Source organism: Polistes fuscatus, unplaced genomic scaffold, assembly GCF_010416935.1.
Source record: "Polistes fuscatus isolate 324 unplaced genomic scaffold, CU_Pfus_HIC Scaffold10, whole genome shotgun sequence".
In the NCBI taxonomy this organism is placed as follows: Eukaryota; Metazoa; Arthropoda; class Insecta; order Hymenoptera; family Vespidae; genus Polistes; species Polistes fuscatus.
The window spans coordinates 6,339,510-6,361,639 of record NW_025112998.1 but is presented as its reverse complement, the minus strand read 5'-3'; the positions used below and the strand labels follow the sequence as shown (position 1 = coordinate 6,361,639).

At 34.0% G+C, this 22,130-nt stretch overlaps 1 protein-coding gene across 5 annotated transcripts in view; it reads left to right on the top strand.

Moving 5' to 3' along the window:
* The window catches only part of LOC122526150 (chondroitin sulfate proteoglycan 4), a 70,272-nt gene that overhangs the window by 45,246 nt on the left and 2,896 nt on the right, over positions 1-22,130 (top strand). For all 5 annotated transcript variants that reach the window (XM_043649365.1, XM_043649364.1, XM_043649367.1 and 2 more), the window contains 6 exons: positions 15,340-15,928; positions 16,002-16,256; positions 17,562-17,759; positions 18,316-18,517; positions 18,909-21,623; positions 21,692-22,098. In XM_043649365.1, coding sequence (XP_043505300.1) covers positions 15,340-15,928; positions 16,002-16,256; positions 17,562-17,759; positions 18,316-18,517; positions 18,909-21,623; positions 21,692-22,098 — 4,366 coding nt within the window. The remainder of the gene's footprint in view (positions 1-15,339; positions 15,929-16,001; positions 16,257-17,561; positions 17,760-18,315; positions 18,518-18,908; positions 21,624-21,691; positions 22,099-22,130) is intronic.

The following is a 22,130-nucleotide window of genomic DNA, read 5'->3' as shown; positions in this document are numbered from 1 at the left end:
TCTCCGATCGAAGCGTGCAAAAACTCAACCATTTTTAATCAGGCTAGGATGACACTGACCGAGCTCGTACAACTGCATTTTCTTTTTTCCTTTTATTTATAATTGTTCTTTTTTTTCTTCTTTTTTCTTCTTTCTTTTTTCTTTTTTCTTTTTTAAGTAAAGGCGAACGACAAAAGCACCGACCTTTACTCTGCCCTTTTTACTTCAATGCGAATATAAAAAAAGGTAAAAAAGAGCAAGAGATAGAGAGACAGAGGAAGAAAAAGAGAAATAAAAAATGAAAGAAAGGAGATTATCGCTGGGAAATATTAGCTTCTCTCGTACCCTATTATTATGGAAGTTCTGTAAAAAAATCACTTTGCTTATCCACGAGCGCGAATCGCTGCATATGATGTATACGTTAAACTAAAGAGAGAATATAAAAGATAGGGGTTCGCGTATAATCAGATTATTATTAAAATCTTAACAGGAAGTAGAAATAAAAATGATTTTAAAATGATTATACTTAATAATATAATATAACGTTATACGCAATTTCATTAATACAATATTAAGAATATTGAGAATTATTTGAATTTACAAAAACGCGCGATAATAATATAACATTAAATATAAATCATTTAAATCGAATGAGATTTGATGTATTTATACACCTAATGAAAGTAATAACAAGAAAGAAGAGAAACGAATATTGTAATCATATTTATCTCATCCAATCTCCCTATCGTTCGAGATTATAGTACTACCTCGAACAATTCCAACGAGTTTCGTCTATCCTCGGGAAACTATTCGTAATTAAAGTTTACGTTGGGTTTGCCAAAGTGAACTGTGCATGGGAACGTGACGAAAGAAATGAACTAAATGCATTCGTTATCGCGTTGACATATACATTATATTATCTCTCGTAAGAAGATTAATTAACAAAAATTGTTTGAAGCCATAAAAAAGGTTTCGTTCGATCATAAATTCCAACGGAAAACAGGCAAAAATTTATATCTCTAAATAAATAGCTCGGCGGAAAATAAATCGATGGAAAAAGAACAAACGATGACTAGGTATAAGGACTAGAACCAAAATTTTATTCCCTTTTAAATTCAAGCTAAAGAGAAAAAGAATCTGATGTCGCTCTATGAAAGTTTGGCAAAAAAAAATAAATCGATAAGAAAAGATTATATATATATGTATATGTATATGAAAACCATAAATATGAAAACCAGAAAAAATTTTTATTCAATTTTATATTCAATTTAAACAAGTAAAAATCTATATTACCGGATAAAAAATTGGGAATAATAAATCAATAAGAAAAAGTATAAAAAAAAAACCATAAATGTAAAAACCAAGCAGAAAAAAGTTGTCATTCAGTTATAAATTCATATCACCGAATAAAAAGCTAACCGCGAAATAAATGGACAAAAAAATTTATGGAAAAAGACAAGAAGATAAATCGACAATACAAAATATAAATATAAAATTGTAAAAGTTGTTCGTTCGTGTATAAATTCAACCGTAAAATAGGTAATCTACTTATTGGTTTCTTTGTCTTCGAAGAAGAAACATTCTAAACGCGTCAACGTGTCCAGCTTATAAAAGTATTGGATAGAAAATCGACGACAGTCCAAGCTAGAAACGGGAACGAACGGAAACGAGAAGTCTCTCTTCTTCTTTCCTGTATCTCACATGGCAGGAAGTAAAACTCTGCTTCTCGTTTTACTTCCCACTGAAAGCATCGTGAACACGGCGAGTTGACACGAATGGAACCATATTCAACTTCCGAGGTGTATTCAGTAGTACGAGTTTTCTATCTAGATATTTTCGATCTAACGCATTTCTACCTGAGCTTTGGGATAGGAATAGGCAGAGAGAGAGAGAGAGAGAAATTCGCCATGGAATAAATACATTTCTCGATTTCGTTTCGACGGAAAATGGGAAAGATGAGAAAGCAAAGAGATTCCTCTTTTCTCGCTGTGTGTGTTTATCGCGAGAACAAGAAATTCTTTCTTGGGGATCGTTTACATCTCTCGTAAGAGACGTACTCGACTGAAGTTTCTGTCTTTCGAAAGAAGATGAAGAAGAAGAAAAAAATACAAAGGGAAGAGCAAAGAAAAAAATGTCTTTTCGTATCCTCCCAGCACTTGGATGCAATTTCAAAAGTTTTTACATAACCAGCTTGAATCGTATGAAAGGGAAGAAAAAGTAAGAGAATGGGAGATAGATAGATAAAAAGGAAGAAAGAGAAATGGGATGAAAAATAGAAAAAGAGAAAGGAAAGGCGGTGTCGCGGAACAGAAGCGACCACTTTGTATTCGCACGATACTTATGAAGGGTACGCGTGGAAAGAGAGAGTCGTGCCGAATGCGGGAGATTCCCTTTTCTTTTTTTTTTCTTTTCTTTTTTTCTTTTTTGTTTTCGTCGAGTTGCAACTTCAGCGTTTTACCATGAGTGCAAACCGTGTTTGCCTTTTCTGAAGTATCTCTTCCTTATCCCGAGGTCTTTGCCGAGACAGACTGGAAACCACCATGGCGCCACCACATGACTACAATAGACGCGATCCTTTGTTTCTCTAAATTAAAAAGCTCGCTAAGAGATTCTTAATTCAATGCTTAGCACGCCACGCCACGCAACAATGTCCACCCCCTTTTACTTTTTCCTCGAACCTCCCGCTATCCTGTTACACCGTTGGAAATAAATGTACGCCGAGATACCTGTTGCTACGGCCAACAAGCCGGACGTAACAACTACAAATACCGTCTACGACGAGGATAACCAGGATGAAGAATAGGAAACGCGAGGCGGTGGACAATTTTTCGCGCCATTTCCGTACCCCTTTTCCGTCCGCCATCTTTTTCAAAAATATCGCAAGAATGAAAAGCACTACGCGACAAAAAACTTATCCCGTATATACACACACACACACACGCGCATATACACATCGTTTTCATATATAAAATCGTTCCGTCATTTTCTTTCTTTTTCTACTCGATTCCACTATTGGTCGACAAAAGAAATACCTTTTTTGTTATTCTTGAGCGATGGAAGTATAGTTATTTCGATCTAGGTGAAAGAAAGAATGATATTTTTGTCGAAAGATAAAGAGGGACAAAAAGAATACTTTCAAAATCAACATGGCAGTTGATTTTTTGACCGAATCGAATATACATCCTCGTGAAATTCTCTTTAAACAATTTTCATCTAAAGCGCAAAGCGTTCTACGCAAATGATTCATAATTACGGGTGATTCTTACTCGAGTAGGTAGTAACTTTCGTGCGAACGAGGCGATGATTTTGTATGGTAAAAAGTTCCGAAGTAGAAAAATAAAAAAAGAAATGAGATTTAAACTTTTCTTTCTCGTGTAATTATTTAATAATGAAGTAATGTCAGTTAATCGGATCCCTGAGAAAAGAGAATAAGTAATTTCAAGAGAGATTACAATTCTTAAGATAGTTTATTTAAATTCAATTGATTTTTTCATTCTCGTTCTCTCTCATTCTTGAAATTTTTCTTTACTTTTTATACTAATTACTTTCGGTACAAAGTTATACTCGTATCTCGAGCTCGTGTTTTTTCGCTTATGCGACGAACTGGGATTTAGTCGCATTTTTACGCGATTTTGCATAATACACGTCCGCTAGTTTCTTTTTTCTTCTCTTTATTTTTGGTTTATTTCTCTTTCCGACGCGTTCATCTTCATCACGCGAACATACGTATGTATGTATGAGCGTTCTCGTGATGTAAACTGATTCAAGGATAACGTAGGAGATCGTTCACGTATAAAACACCCATAGAAAATGGAACGAATAATAACTAACTGAAATGAGAGTACGTCTGGACTGATAGGGGTATTGCAATACATATATACCTATATCTATATATCTATGTATACATGTAGATTGCAGAGATATATATAAACGAGTACATTTGCTAGAGTACCGTCGTGCAATCGGAGATCGCCAGAAAAAGATAGTCTCGTGTTATTGCACTCTCGATTTATCAGAGAATCGTAGAGAAAAAACGTGGACGAAGTGTCCTAAGGGCCGACAGTTTCATCTTTATTTTTTTACTCTCTCTCTCTCTCTCTCTTTTGTAGTTATTTTCAACGATAAGAAAAATAGTTTCCTGCAGTCAATGACGTTTCATACGAGTTTGATCAAAATCTCAAACAACATTTGGACATCTTCTTCTTTTTTTTCGTCCGAATACTACTATGTATATATATATATATCCAGTGCGCGAATCTTTTTTGGAGTCAGTGTACCATCGACTACGTCTCCTCTTCCTCTAGTGGCCTTGTATGCGGGATAAAAGAGAAATAAAAAGATAGAGATGGAATAAAAACGTTGTCGAAGACGTTCTTTCAATGGAATCTAATCTATGTAGAATAGCTCGCAAAACTTGCCAAGTAGCAAGTAGCTACTGCATGTCGAACTGTGTTGAACAAGATACTCAACGCATGATAACACCACCTGTTCTGCGATGCGCTGAACAAAAACCAACTTCAACGTGTCGTTAGTGACTTACCCTATTCTATATAGGAATATCTGCTACTACAGCGTTCAACGATCTCTCTCTTCTAACACAATAATAGGATTATACTGGTATATATTATCTGACGATTAAAAAAAGATTTAAAAATCATAATAGTAATAATGAAAAAGAAGTAATAGGAAGTAACAATTTAAAATTGGAATTATCGGTATCTTTCGTCTCCTTATTATCGATCAATATTTTAATAATTAAGTATTTAAAAAATACAAGAAGATCAAAATATCAGCAATTTTCATTTGAAACGAGGACGTCGAACTATCGGAATTTATTTTCCTATGATATTGAACGAGTAATTCTCTTATATTTGTTATTTTTATGATCAAAAATAAACCTTATAAATATTAATAATATACGGTGAATTTACTGCTTTTCTGGATGCGAAAAAGCAACTTAGTTAATAAGTCCTAACTCGGGGAAAATTCATTTAGAAACTTAATAAGTAGATAAAGTACGAACGATTTTATTATTTTATAAAGCATAATGTTGACGTGGCGTGGAGAACTTTATAATATGCGATATGCTATTCGCCAAATTTCATATTGCTGCTTTAGTAACAGAGGAATTATTAATGTAAGGATTAAAAATAAATGATTTCGTCGTTACAACGAATTTAATATAAATAGCTGCAATAACGATGGAAATATAACTGAACGAACGATGTTCGCGTTCTACTCTACGGTATTCTTGTCCTACAATCAAAAAATAATAAGCTCCGATCGAACTAAAAACGTATAGTTAACAGAATCTTTCTTTTAATTATCGACATTAATTGTCTGTATGTATATATGTATGTGTGGTAATTAAGAAATAGAAAATAATAGTAAATTTCGATCAAAATAAGAAAGTTCAATTATTAGAATCTTTCTTTTAATTGTCGATATTAATTAATCGCGTACGTGTGTGATCATTAAAAAAGTACTAATAGTAAGTTTTGATCGGAATAAAAACGTTGAACTATCAGAATCATTACGTTTATTATCGATTAAATATTTGACAATTATAAAAGATAATAATGTTAATAATAAGTTATAATCCTAATAAAAACGTAAGATACTTTAATATCCTTATTATAGATTTAATTGTATCGATTTGTATCGAATATATTGACAGGTGTCAAAAGAATCGCAAAGTCTTGGCAAGGATATAGAATATCCTTATAATATCCTTATAATAATAAACGATTTCAAATAGTAATATCGATATCAATAAAATATCGAAACATTCGCGAAGGAGAACGATTCGTGTTATACCGTTATTCCGAAAGAAACGGAAATACTCGGCGAATACAGTATCGAACTAAACCACCTCTGGAAAAAGTGATTCACTCTGAAAAAGACCCCGATAACTGTACCTTTCTATTCTCTTTTTTTTCCCACACACACACACACACACACACACATACAGATAAACTCCTTATAGCTATAAAATTTCTATCGTCAACGAGAACGGCGAATATAATTGCGATTACGACAGTTAACTTTCTGTGAATATTTAAATCTTAGAATTCTCATTTTCAAAAGTTAAAAGCGTAGACATTTTAAATGTTCTTCCTTTATTCAAAATGAAATGAAAATTCCTTAAACTCAACGTAAAGTTGAATAAATGAAAATTTTAAAAATATATAGAATAATATTAGAAATAATATCTTAAATTTTGACGCAATCTTTCAACGATCGTGACAAAAATTTGCACCCCTTTGCATGAGATAGGCTCAAGACTTTTCAGTCCTCCTATACGTAAAAAAACTGCTCTTCTTTTTATACGTACGTATAAAATACTTTTATATATTCTCCATGTGCGTGTAAAATGTTAATTCGTATAACAGGTAATACTTGTAAATCTACGAATAAATTCCGTACGAACTTTTCGTGCGATATAACATTTACAATTTTACGTTAATAAGAAAGAAAAGAATAAAAATAAAAACAAATGAACGTTCGAACCTGTCGACATTTTTTCGGCTTTTCGTCAAATCCAATATATTTATTTAATCTCCAAAGCTTCCACTTTGCAGTTGAAACTCGAATCACACGTTGTAATTCCATTCGTTCTTTCCTTCTAATTCCGCTCGCTTCACACCTCATACCCCTGACCACGCATTCTTCGTTCGACGTTTTTATACATACTACGCACGCACACGCGAGCACACGTGCACATATATACATATACATATATATATATATACGACAGTATCAGTAAGATCGGCTTTCGAGAGGGCAACGTGATAACCAATCCCGACTTCGTTCCACACAAAAATCGTACTATTTCCGATCGAATGCAATCTGTACCATTAATCGATAGTATCTACGAGAGCGAATGAAAGAGAGAGAGAGAGAGAGAGAAAAAGGGAGGGAGAGAGGGAGAGTGTAAAAGAAGAACAAGTAAAAAATTGGAAAAATGAATTAGCTATTTCCCTCTCTCTCTCTCTCTTTCTCTTCCTCTCTCTTCCCTCACATTTTGTCCCCACCTACTTTTATATTTTTATTTTCACAAAGATCCTATGAAAAACTTCTCGTTGATCGTGCATATCAAATTCAGTATATGTACGTATGGCGTCATGTCAAACTGAAAATCTGTTTGGCAGACGAATTACGTTACAATTTGATTTCACTCGATATTCGGTTTTTATTTTTTATTTTATTTCTCTCTCTCTCTCTCTCTCTCTCTCTCTCTCTCTTTACGAACGAATCTCAATTATTTCGAATTTACACAGATCGAATCGCATACGCACGGAAAAGTCATTTTACAAAAGCTTTTTTTATCTCGTACGATATTCATGTTATTTCTAACACGATAGTTGGCAATTTATACTTGAATTAGTAATCAATATTAGACTTTCCTTTTTTTTCTTTTTTTTTTATACAGCGAGGATTTGATAAAAAAGAAAAGGAAATAATTACTTTCCAATTGAGATAACTTTTATCCTAGATGATTATTTATTTGATCCCTTCAAAGCTTATCCTACAAAGGTTTCTACCAATAAAGTTTCTATCAATAAAGTTTCGTCAAGCGTAAGTTAACTACTAACAGGATAAATGTTCGATATTAATACTCAAAGTAGCTATTATCCTTCTCACATATGATATCAAATTTAATCGCGGCTATAGGAATTATAATCATTCAAATATATGGAAAAGACAAGAGAAAATGTGGACGGGGAGAACAAAATGAGACGAATAACTCGAACGATTTATTTTTAAACTCAACGACACATGTAACGTATAACATTTGTAAGTTTATTAAATCGCGTTGCATTTACTTAAATTTGCATTTGAAATCATTGCAAATAGCATAGCAGAGGTCAACGCTACGAGCAATTAAGTTCACTGAGTACCGACAGATGTAAACAACGAGGATCCAAAGTGAATTTTAGTGTGACGCTAAACATATGAAAGCGACGTGTTTCGATCATTAACCCTTTACTGATGAAACCGTAATAATACATTTGGTTAAATGCGTGTTCGCAATACTGATTAATCATTAATTTACGAATACGACTTCTTTTTTCTCCCTTTTTATTTTTATTTCTTCATTTAGACAAAATATTCAGAAATAAAAGGACTCGCTAAACGACTGTAACGTTAGGATTTTTTTGGATGACATAAGTGACGTTAATATCGTTGAATAATACGTCTATGGGACGACGATGATGAAGAGACTGTCGTAAAAGATAGAATTTAACTCGATATCTGTTAACGCATACTATCAGAAACGATAATATTCGAGACGCGTTCGCGAACCGCTAATAGAGTAAACGCATTAAGCGACATAGACATGGCACATTCAAATTACAAGTCTCCGAGCAAATTTCGACGTGCTCCAGTCCACGAAGAATTTCGCGCTAAGGAACAAAATACGTTCATATGATAAATACCGACTTAACTTCGTTACGAATATCATAAGCTTGAATTTTGATCACGTAATGCAATATGCTTGCTTTATTTCCAAAATTATCCGTTAAGATTGAAAATTAACATCGACATTATAATACGGAACAATTAGAATGCAATTGTTCATATCTTGGTTGAAGAAAAAGTATAAGATAAAATACTTAAATCAAAATTAAATAGAGTTAAATAAAGAAATGCAATTTATATGATATTTTTTTTTTTGCTTGGATTGTGAACGATATTTAAATTAAAATTAATACGAATCGATCAATATCAAAACTTTATCTCGTATCTTTGCTATCAATTTTGTCTTATATCTGTGAACCGACGTTGGTCGATATTTAATTGAAAATTAATAGATAACTATCGGAATGCAATTTATGATATATCTTTGTTTGGATTGAACGATATTTAAATTGAAATAGAGACCAATCAGAATTAAAGTCTTACGATATCTTTTCATTTATTTTCTATTCCATTTTATACGTTAGATTGGACGTTACTTTAAATATGTACAATTTCTTTTACGATTGTTTGAAATCGAATAAAAGAATTTCTATTTAATATATCGATCACGAATATGAATATTTTATTGGAAAATAAAAAAGAAAATTAAAAAAGCTCAAAACTTTTCAACCCCCGTCTAACTTCACCTATTATTACTTCATATTACCCATTACCTTACTTTACCCAAGAATCGACAGTGCAATTGTTGAACTCGCCTTGTCCAGATAAGATCCAATATCATTCATCAAACTGTCTGTGAAAAAAAAAAACAGAAAAAAGGGAAGAAGATTTGTAAGAAACGAAGTTAAAGGTACATTTAAGAAGTCGATTCTTGTCTAGTCGTGATTTTATTGAAGTTACGAGAGGAAACCTCGAACCGGACACGCCTGGTCGGAACTGCTAACATTCTCAATGTATTCGTGACTACCAATGGAGCGAAGGAAACGCAAAGAAGTGCCAACGGAGCGATTTAAAGTACGATTCCCCGAGTGAATTTCAATGCGATTGCCTATGAGATATTCCCGGGATCGCAATAAACAGCAAATAGAGAAACCTTTCGACTCTCGTATCGTATTTTCTCCCCATGCGACAACCCGTTGAATGTTTGATCTTTATGAATTTAACCTACACCCCCTCCCCCCCTCTGTGTGTCTCTGTGTGTGTGTGTATGCATATCTTTTTGTCTCGTTTACTCTCGTTTACGTAATTTCAACATTCGTGACGTTTTTATAATTATTTTCTCTCGTACGACGACGGTACGTTACCTCGTACGATATTACTTTTCTCTCAAGCATGTCACAGAGTGGCATATTTTGTTCCAACCTTTCGACTTTTCAAAAACATTCAACAATTTCAAAAGCACGGAATCTACTTTGTAAATTCATTCGCGGTTTAATTTTTCCTCCCCCCAGAGAAACGTCAATCTTCGTCCCAATGGATTGCTATTATTATTATTATTTTTATTTTCATTTTTATTTTTATTCATTTTTGCCCTTTAATTACGATCGAACGTGTGCATGCATATATATATATTTTGATATTATCAAATGCTGATGTTTGAGATAGTACGTGAAAAACAAATATCGCAAATCTACTAATAATCATTACGAAAGTTCCTTTTGAAAATAAAATAAAAGTGAAATAATGAAATATCAATCTCGTGATTATTTTTATAAAAATAATTTTAACTTTTTAATAGAAACAATAAGGCTGCCTAATGGAACATTCGTTTTTCAATAAATAATATAAAGCTTTGTATGTGAAATAAATTGAAAAATAAATGGAAGATTTATTTTAAGTTACTCGCTTAAACTAATGTATTTAACTAGTACTAGTTTTCTACAAATCATTTTGAAACAAAATGATGTCAATCAAACGATGTTTCGATAATCAACGTCAAATCAATATATCGATGATTATATTAAACATAACGTTAAATACATTTAGGTAGTCAGTAAATTTAGATTATCGACTATCTATATCATAGATATACATATGTATCTGAACAAACTATTTAATAGTATTTATCAATATATGTAATAAATTAATTTCCTTTAGAAACAGAAAAACAATCCCGAAATTAGAACAAAAAAGAAGGTTTGCTTTTGTATGCATTTTCGCGTTTTATATAACGTTTCCCGATAATATCGACAATTTTTATTACATTCTTCTTATTCTTCTCATTGATTGACCAGTAAAGGAAAAAACAAAAGTGTTGATGGATGGGGGGAAAAAAATTAAATCGAGATGGAAAAACTTCGAGGACGGTTCTACCAACATTAAAACGAGATTTGTATCGTTTCATTGACTATGCTCCTTTCATTTCTCAGTAATTACATGTTAAATTAATAACCGTTCCATTATGAAACGGATTTTAAAGCGGAGCAAATGAAAACTTCTGTAATATCGTTAAAATATTCAACAAATTTTTACTTGCTATAACAATTGACTTTTATCCTCGCTCATTTTCTTTCAATACTAGTTAACGCACGTCAAAAAGTTCTGAAGTTAATTTTAGTTAATACGTTATGTTATTGTGTTTTATTTATTAATCGATAGTACGATTATCGATACTGTCAATTACCTCTTATCCTTTCTTTATTATTCCTAACATATACATATTAGTATGAATGAATACATAGCATGTACATAACAGGTATACAGGAGGAATTAAAAAAATTGATTTCAGCTATGTTAGTTTATATTTCTTCGCTTCGATTCTACAAATGACAAATGTGTCTCACAATCGGCAATGCTCATTTGAACGATGACATTCAAAAATCGTCTAGAGAAGTAAGCACACATACTCGAATGACAATCGTCGAATCGTTTCTCCTGTGAAGCGTAACGAACGTGTTAGCATAGAAGAGAGGAGTTTGGGTGCCTGAATGAAAGGAATCACTGGATAAAATTCGAAGAACGAACGTGCTGCAGATCGATCTCGACATCCCGATAAGAGGAATGAATTGAATTATTTGTTCCGAAATATATATATATATATATCATACTGCATAGTTATGTGTGCATTTATATACCTACGTGTAGGTATCCTGCATACAGGGTGATCCACAAAAAGTATTACAAACCAAAAACAAATATTAATATATATATATATATCGAATAATATTTCATGTCTAATCAAAAATTATTAATAATAATAATTACAAAATGTTGAAACTAAGCCAATATTTAAACTATATTACCTATTCTACCTTATTGAAAGTGACTAATTTAAATTGAAAAGAATTACTAATTATTTGATAGCGAGATTCTTATAATAGATAAAAAATGAAACTAAAAGTTGACTTTTCATTATTGTCGAACGCTTATTTGTCAAGTTGGCGTGTTTGATCTCTTTATATTTCTAGACGAGGCAAGCTCGTTCTCATTGTGCTTTGTAGTTCCACTCGGTTACACCTTCTGGTTCCACGGGCAGCATCACACTTTCCTTTCTTTCCGATAGAACTAACTTTTATATTTTCCACGTGAGAGAACGAATTATCTTTCAAGCCACTTTAGCTCGATACTGTCTTTGTTTTTACTTATCCTTCTTGAATATTCAACTTCGGAACAAAGTAATATTCAAGAATAAATTGAAAAGGTATAAGGTGTGTACCTATATATAATAAAAGTTTCGAATTAAAGAAAAAAAAATCTTAATTACGAATCAGAGCGAACTATTATCCTAATCGATTCTCAATTTGTTCGCAATAATAATTGATATTATATTGCGCATAATAAATATCATAAATATTCATCGCCGTAGCAGAGAGATGTATCTTCAAATATAAGAGCTGGGTATGATATCGAGAATTGTGCAAGAAGTTGTTAGGTAACATTTTGCATATTTTCTGTGAAATCTTGTAATATGAAGAGTCTCGTCGGCCGAACGAGCTTAGAAACGAGCGAGAAGTTCGAAAATGAAAGATGCATGATTCGGTCTCTTTACTAGGAAAGCAAGGCAAAGCTGAAGTGATTCGGAATATCGTAACTCCTGACCTTTCTACTCTCGTACCGAGTAAAGGGAAGAGAAATTGCAACTTTCCGCGAGAGCAATGCGGCTTAACAAAAATAAGATATGGTAAAAGAAAATCTGGAAGATCCTTTACTTGAATAAATTTTATCATACTTTCTTTTACTCACTCTTAAATTTGAATAAATCAAAATCTCAACTTTATCGAAATATTATATGAATTATATTTTTAGTTCGATCAAACTTCTTCGATTACGATGGTCTCATTAAAAAAGGAAAAAAAAACAAAAAGAAACTTCATTTATCAAACAAACGTAATACTTCAATAAATAAATGAATATGATAAACAATTATTCCTCGGTTATTCAAAGTTTCGTTATATTTCGTTATGAATTTCTGTATTACGTTTACTTACAATGATGAGAGAGAATGCATTTATTGTTAGAGTGAAATTATTTTAAGAGAAATTAAAAATGAGAAAGTAAATGTACGTATAGTACATACGTATCTGCACGTTCGTATAAACACAAAAATGAATTTGCTTATTCAAACAATGACTCGTATATTTTTCCTACTTTCCGAGTTATATCCTACATTACACAAATTATATTCCAATATCTTCTATTCGCTTTAATATCTTTATTTATTTTTTTATTTCGATCTATTCATTTTCACGTATTATTTTATTTAATACAAATAAGGTTATCGTTATTCATAAAAGCTTTAATATACAATTTCTCAAAGCTATATATATGTATATAAAGTATGGAAATATATACCTCACATATTATTGTTATTGTATAGATATCGTATATCATTGGAATAGAATATATTTTAATGCATACCTGTTACATCACAGTCTACTGAATGCAATTTAGGCATCACTCATGCAAACAGTGATTCTCAAATGTAGTGGAAAGCGATAACCAATACAAAACACCCCGTAGTCGTTTAAACGTTCGTCTGGAATATTCAAGTTTGAAATACTTTAAATTAGTATATTTTAATTTGAATATATTCTCTTTCTCGGGAAAACAAATTAAATTCATACCTAACTATCTATACCATTATCGTGAAACATTTTGAGAATGGATCGTTTCAAAGTAGTTTCATTTTCCTTTCGGTGAAAGCATCGAAATGGAGAAGAGAATCGAGAAAATTCAGTTAAACGCAAATTGCTCGACGCATATATACATGTATTTAACATGCATATACGTGTGCATGTATTTACGCTAATAATATTAATTCTGTGAAACTTGGACAATTGAGAAAACGCGTATTATTTGCTATTATTGAAGAATAGCTTTTCTCTTAGTCCAAAGACAAAGATAAATTGATGATGTGTGTGATGGTACAAATTGCTCGTTTCAAAGGTTTCAACCAAGATGGCTCGAAGAGGAGAATCACTCTACACCATGCATATACACACATATATACATCAAGTGTGGTGTGATGTGGTATAACGCGTGTAAGTGTGTGTCTATGTATTCATATATGCGTAGTAATATGTTATGAATGTGCGTGTAACGAGGATGCTTTGTCTACAACTATTAGGATTCACACAACGTCTATGAAGTTTGGGAAATGACGAGGGCGTTAGCTCTGCTGCTATCTCTTTATCGATTAGCTTGCACGTGATTAAACTGTGATGTGATAAGAGTGCGTAAAAAAGAGATTGCATAATTAAGTCATTTTTCCTACCAAATATTATCCAATCGCGTTTGACAAATGAAAAAAGACAATTTATTATTATTTATCGAATGAAAATATTTTCGTTTAAAAAATAGACAAAATAAATGTCCAAATCGTAGAAAATATATGAGAGAGACGTTGATGAATTTAGAAATAAATTAGTTTAATAGGATGAAAGCTATTGAATGAAGTTACGATGACATACTATTAGACTTATTTGTTATCAAACTTTAGCACGTTTTTGAATTGATTCCAATCAAAGTTCAAGCTAAAGGAATGAGATTTTCCATTTTAAGGGAGAGTAGTAGTATCTAAAGTTTCGTAAAACGGAAGAACGTCTTAACGATGCGAAATCGATCGAACGTGTTTACAAAAGTCTCATTCCCATTTCAATATCCATTGCGAGGAACGTTGGCATTCAACTGGCAGGCAATTCTTGTTCCCCCTGTTGGATAATATCAAAGAATTGGTTACTTTCATAGGGTTTGCTCAATAGTTATCGAGTTTATCGTTTTGCTTTCTTTCTGACTGAGTTAACCGTTAAGTCGTTTCAAAGATGAACAATCTAACGAATGTCTCGAACCAATATAGCTTTTTCTTTTATTTGTACGATATAACGAGCTTTCTCGCAGTTACGCAACGTGTTCGATCTTTCGATTAGACATTAAGCAAGTAAATACAACTACAATATATATATATGATCAAACTTCTTAATAATATTTATACATAATAATAATTTCAACTAGTAATCGAAACCCAGTGTGAGTGTGTTTGCAAAGTTTTCAGCCTAACATAGAAACAATTTTCTCTCGGTCAAACTCACTTTCCTTTTAAACAGAAGTAAAAGCTTTTTTAATTGAGACTCGAAACTTTTCAAAATTAATATATAATTATATAATTAAATAAAAATTAATTAAAAATATAGGACGTCGAAAGGGTAGAAATTTTCATAGGTATTTTATTATATGACGCGTTATACGAGGAATTTTCTATAAAAATAGTATTCAATAATATTTTGGTTACGTTATAGAAATTCATACCGTGGAAATTCGCGTTATACGATATTCCATTGTATATACCAAAGATTATTCGAAAATTCAACGGCAATTTGAACAAGTAAATAGATATCTAATATTCGATAATTGTATGAAATGTATATCTATCGACTAGATCTGAATTCGCGAATACTCCTACATCGAATTAGATTTCAAGCTCAATTACAATCCTTACAGATATGAATTTGATATGAAAACTGGAACCGAAAGTGGCTTGCTTCTCTACAACACTGGTCAATATGCGGATTACTTGGGGATCGAGTTATTCGAAGGAAAGATTCGACTGTTGATGAACAAAGGAAATGGTCCGACGGAATTAATACATGGCAATGTGGTGTCCGATGGTAAATGGCATCGTATTGTCGTCGACTTTAGTCCAAGTAGCATTGGCATAGCCGTCGATCGTCAAGAAAAGACGATAGCTTTGCCCTCCGGCGGCAATCGTTACCTGGACTTGACCGATACGCTCTATATCGGTGGCACGGAACTCAATAAACGTGCCAGAGCACTGGGTAAAGGGCTTAGTTCGGGTGATGTGAGTTATAAGGGTTGTCTCCGTAACATGATGCTGGACAACAAGGAACTCGGCTTACCCGATGTCAAGGTTAGTCAAGGTATAGTCGTAGGATGCGTTTGGGGATTTCCTTGCGTCGAAGCTGATCCATGCGTAAGTGATGCCCTTTGCGAACAACTGGGCGTTAATTCGTTCAAATGTACCTGCGATCAACCTCTCTGCATCAAACCCAATTTCGCCGAGGACTACAAGGTTTGATAATCGTTTTGATAATGGTTCGATCCGCCGATGGAATCCCATTTGATCTATTTAAATTTACTTTCAGGTTTACTCGAACGCTAACCTGCCCGTCAATTTGGAGATACTCTCTCTCTCGCCGCTTTCAGTATCGGAAGGTGAACACGTACTCGTTACGAGTGAAAATATCGGCATGGTCTTAGACATTGCCAAGTATGGCGTCGAAGAAGATGGCGTTCTTTTCAACTTGGTAACTCCACCTACTTATGGAACTTTGGCTTTGGACTTGCTAAATTCGAGAACCGAGCGTTCCTTCACTTTACAAGATATCAATCGTGACAAGGTAATATATTTGTCTTCGCTCTACAAAAAATGTCTAATAAATATTCTTCGTTATATTCGTGATAATTATAAATTTAGCGAAGTAAAAGAAGTAAAAGATGTTGTTGGTAAAGTCATGCTTAGTCCCGATTCGTCATACGAGCAGCCTCTATAGATAGTACAGCTTGTAAAGACTAAGTTTAGAATGGTTGGGGCTGTGCTCGTGCTCGCTGCTCTTCCTTGCTCTTGCTCTTGCTTGCTCCTGCTTGCTCTCTTCACTCCGCAAGCCACACTTAATTTATCCAACGACAGTAGCCTATTTATAAACACCGCCACCGCTCATTAATGTTTTTTCCCTTGGATTAAATCGAGTAGAGAGTCGCTTATCTCCAAAACGTTACTCTTCCTGATACTTACCCGAGTCTTCTTCCTCCTACAAGCTTTATTTAACTAGTCGATTACTTTGTAATCGTTTTATTTTTGCCTCGTTAATTCTCGAAATCGACGAGACTAGACGATATCCTGATCGTCATACCTAACCTTCCGTTATTAATTCTGATTAGAATCGAAGTAGTCTCTTAGCAAAACACACACACACACACAGAGGTTAATATATATTTATACATGTACATAGAGCTCCTTGGATAGAATGGATTCTCCATACTTGAAACAATCTCAAGTTCGTTGCACTTCGACTAACCGTAAATTACATGGTAATTTACGAATTACGTTAACAAAGAGAAAGAGAGTCCTTCCATCAAACATAGAAGCCGCATATACCGCACATTACTATGGATAATTTCGAATTCTCTGCTTAAAATGAATTCATTGATATATCTGATGCTTCGTTACCAACGAATTCTACTGTTCCCCTTTGTATAATTCATTGGTAATGATTTTCCGTGGAATCAATTATGTGAAACAGAGTAAACGAGTTTTGTTTTAATTCGAGATTAAGTAGCGTACTACGAGTTAACTTTGAGTAGATAGCTAAATAACCGTACCGACGTGTAACACGATGAATTTACAGAAAATATATATTTCCAAACGTGTCCTCGAGTCAAGTTATTTCAGGGATATTGAATTTCAAAGAGAATTCAATAAAGTACAACACCCTCTCGTATACGTTCGTTAGTTCGTTCGTTCATTCGTTCATTCGTTTATTCGTCTGCAACTATACGCTGACTAGATATATGTTGACTGTAACATTCTATACTATTGTATGAATAATTCCACTCGCGTAAACGGTATAATAATTTGTTTTACGGAAGGATGCATGGTTAATAATAGTATGTATATATCTGTATGGTGGTTATCCTTATGACAGATACAGTACATGCACGATGGAAGCGAAACCACAGAAGATAGCATGATACTGGAACTGACGTTGGTGGCAGGAAGGGGATACACGCTTCCAGGATATCTCCGAGGAAGACTCAGGTTTCCTCTTCACGTCAACGTCACCCCTGTCAATGACCCGCCACTTTTAGAAATACCAACGGCAAAAGTGCTACGATTGGCTCAAGTAAGTATTTTATAGAAATATCTGAAATTCTATTTCCTCGTCCACCTTCTATTATATTTTATAATAACTAGATCGTTTATAATTACAATTTCTTGTCTTTTTTTTCTTATGAAAACGTGTCAAATAAAATCTGTTAAAGTAATGTAGGTACTGATTATCCGTAATCATCGTGATGGGATTAAGTTGTTAAGGATTTTTACTCTTATGCATACAATTCTGCATATAATAACTCTCGTGGGTTAATCGGGGTCAAGCCAAGACTTTTTTGTTCCTCCTACCAGATCGTAGAGAACGTGACAATTATGCCGCAACGAGATCGATTTTCCTATAAGCTACTAAGCGGTAATAATAATATAGCATATATAGTGGCTTTCGACGAAACGAAAATTTCGTAGATTCTGATGTAAATCGTTTCTTACGATGATTATCAAACCTCGGTTCCTAAATTAGTTAGTTCGAAGCAAAAAAATAATGCACTTTTTATATCACAGCATTTTTATTGTCCCTACGTTCGCCTTGGTCAAGCAATTAATCTTTTAACCGCTGCTCCTAACAGGGCACTAGAAAAACTTTAACAAAAGAATTAATTTGGGCCATTGACGCGGATACACCGTCGGAAACTTTGGTCTACACGGTCCTGCGCACTGACACGGATGCTGGACATATCGAAAGAATTACTTATCCTTCTAAGCCGATCGACACCTTCACCCAAGCCGAATTAATGCAAGGGCTGATCGCCTATGTTCACCGTGGCAATGGTAATCACCTTTATTTCTACCCATTATTTAGAATTTAAGCGAAACAATGCTAATTCGAGAATATCTATAAAATACAAGTGTCGATAAATTTAGTTGTTATCTCGTAGTAATATTCCAAAGTTCAAATACAGTTTTTATATTTATAATTTTACTTAAAGTCCAAATAAATTGCTAAAAAATAATATTCACGATTACTCCAATTTTAAGCATAAAATCTATATCCTATATATATATATATTGTTTAAAAAAAACTATAATTACGATAAACGTAAATATCCAAAAATCTGTTCGGTAATTAAATTCGTAAAGAAGCCCCTGCAATCTCTATCTGCCAACGTTAATAAAGATAAATAAGATCGACGTTTAATTGGATTTTTGAAAACACTTTCAGCGAAATCAAATGCTATGCTGGGTTTGCAAGTGAGCGATGGAATTGAAAGCAGTCAGCCAGCATATCTACGAGTCTCTGCTTACCAACTGCAGATTAAACTTCTGCATAATACCGGATTGGTCGTAGTGCATCGATCCTTCTCTTATTTAACGCCAGCAAATTTATCATTTATAACGAATTCTGACGACGATACGATAGAAATACGTTATGATATCAGTACGTCACCTCAATATGGTACGTTGCAAACGTTGAAAGACGTTTCAAGCAGCTGGCAAAACGCTGATCATTTCACGAGTCATGACGTGAATTCGCATATGGTTCGTTACCTTCATAATATCGGTAGTCCAGCGCAAGACGAATTCAAATTTCAAGCTAGCGTTCGCGATATTAAAACGCAACAGATATTTGATTTTCGTATTACCTTTATCGATCTCGAATTGAAAGAGGTGAAAAAGATTCCAGTGAATTTTACGAATACCGCGGAGGTCATCCTAACTGGACAAAACGTCAAATATCAAACTAATCCATTGATCACATCGCCGAACAAAATATTATTTACCTTAAGCACAGGACCGAGATACGGAGAGTTGGTGGTAACTAGACGAAAGATAAACCCTGGTGATAGTTTCACGCAAGAGGACATAGATACGAGTAAAGTACGATATCGTTTGTACAGAAGAGCCTACTCTATTATTCACGACGAATTAGCGTTTAGGGTAAGTGCGCCACAATGCATCGACATACTTTCAACGTTATCCCTGAACCATCATTTGGCGAAGAACAGCAAGGCCGTTGAAGGAACGGAGACTTTGAAGATCGAAGAAGGCTCGAAAGTAGCTTTAAAAATGATACGTACTAATACCATGGATTACGGTGTATCCTCTTTGATCTATAATCTCACGATAAATCCACGTCACGGTTTGCTGGTTGTACAAAATCGTACGAAATCATTAATCCGAAGCAACGCCGTTTACTTCACCTCGGAAGAATTGCTTTCTCAATCGGTTTATTATATTCACGATGATTCCGAGACAAGGGAAGACTCCTTCGAATATATCGGTATTGCCTTGGATTCCGTAGATTTTATGTACGTTGGACGTTTTCGTATTGAAGTTATCATGAAGAACGACAATCCTCCGGAACGAACAGTCCATAAAACCTTTCACGTGGTATCCAAGGGTGAAAAATTAATAACTAACAAGGATCTTGCCTATATCGATAAAGATATTAATACTAAAGCAAGTGATATCAAATACACGCGTAGAGATAACGGAAAGAGCGGCATATATAGAATAACCGATCCCTCCGTCCAGATTCGTGAATTTACCCAAAAGAATATTGACGACGAAAAAATACTCTTTCGACATTACGGTGATGACTGTGAAAAAATCGAATTCACTGTCAGCGATGGCCACTTTCATACCGATGGTATCCTAGAAATCGAAGCAAGTCCACCGTATATCAGATTGAAAGAAAGTAATGGATCGATCGTTCAGTTTAACAAAACCGTAGTATTTCGATCAAAGGAATTAGAGATCGAGACGAATGTTTATATGCTTGAGAAAGAAGTTAAATATACGATCTGGGATAAACCTAAATATGGAATACTATTAAAACACGCGAAGGAGACTAACGCATTTACCGGAGAAGATCTGATTCATGGTTCAATATCCTATCGACACCTGGGCTCGTCGTTGAATAAGGACGACTTTAAGTTCAAAATTTCAGCTAAAGGTGCTGAAACCGAAGGCATCTTTACGATCAAAGTTTACCCAGCGAGTTATTGGGAAGCCATGACGGTTCTAAATAACAAAACGATCTTTGTCGAGGAGTCAACGAGTCTTTTGATAAATAGAAAAAGCTTAGAGATAATGCATCCGAAAATTTCATCTTCGGAAATAATTTATTTCCTAAGGGATTGGCCGCAAAATGGTTATTTGGAAATTCAAAGTCACGATGAACATACCGAGGAAAGTAAGGAGGAATATGTTGGTAATTGGGTCAAACAATTTGATCAAGCGCTCATAAACGACGGTCGTCTGTTTTACGTTCAATCTGTGATGAATCAAACGAATGATAAGTTTGTGGTCGATGTTACAAATGGAATCATGTGGATGTACGGTCTCAGCGTGAACTTTATTATAGTTCCCGATAAACTCTACGTCGAGGCTAAGAATCTAAATGTAATTGAAGGTAAAAGCGTGATTCTCGATGAAACTGATTTTATCGTGATAACGTCGTATTACGCCGGTAAGGTAACAGATTATCGAATAATTGAGAAACCAAAGCACGGCGTTGTTATCGATTCTACGAGAAACTCCCAAGTGAAGAAATTTCCGCAAAAACATTTAAATGGTGGTATGATATTGTACAAGCACAATGGCGATGAGTTTTCTAAAGATTCCTTCAAAATGGTCGTCATTGCTGGAGATAAGATCAGTGAACCCTTCGACATTTGGATCGTAGTCCAACCTATCAACGATGAAGTGCCTGTCCTCGTGAATAAAACCAAATTGAACGTTTGGCAAGGTGGTTCGGTCGTCTTGATGCCTTCTTATTTGGCTGCCGTAGACAATGACACTGTTCCAAGCGAGATAACGTTTAATCTAACCAGCATGAAAAATGGATACATTTCTATGCTAGGATCCGGAGTTGAGATTTATAATTTTACTCAACGACAAATCGACGAATCCAAAATCGTTTTTACGCATACCAGTAAGTATTAATAATATATCGCGTGATCGATAAATATTAATCATTTTCATCGTAAATATTTCTTTTAGATGGTTCCGAAGCAGAATTTAGTTTCGTGTTGAACGATGGTATACATACGACGGAAGCGTACAATATATCGATCGTGGCAAAGCCCGTACGATTAACCGTGGAACAAAATGTCCCGTTAAATGTCTTTCCCTTAACAAGAAAAGTTATTTCGAACAAGCTTTTGTTAATAAGGTGTTCGGACAAAGCTAGAGAAATAAAGTACAGTGTTAGAAACGGTCCACACTTGGGAAAGATCATTATGGAAACTGGCGAAGGTGTATGGCTCGAAGTCGATCGATTTACCCAGAAGGACATAAACGACAGCAAAGTCTTTTATGAACATAGAATACGGTTCATGGATTTAGCGGCCAACGACTCGTTCGCGTTCGATATCGAAGCCCATTATACTGGATCTATAACGAATCAGGTACCGACCAAAACAAAAAACTTTATTTACGT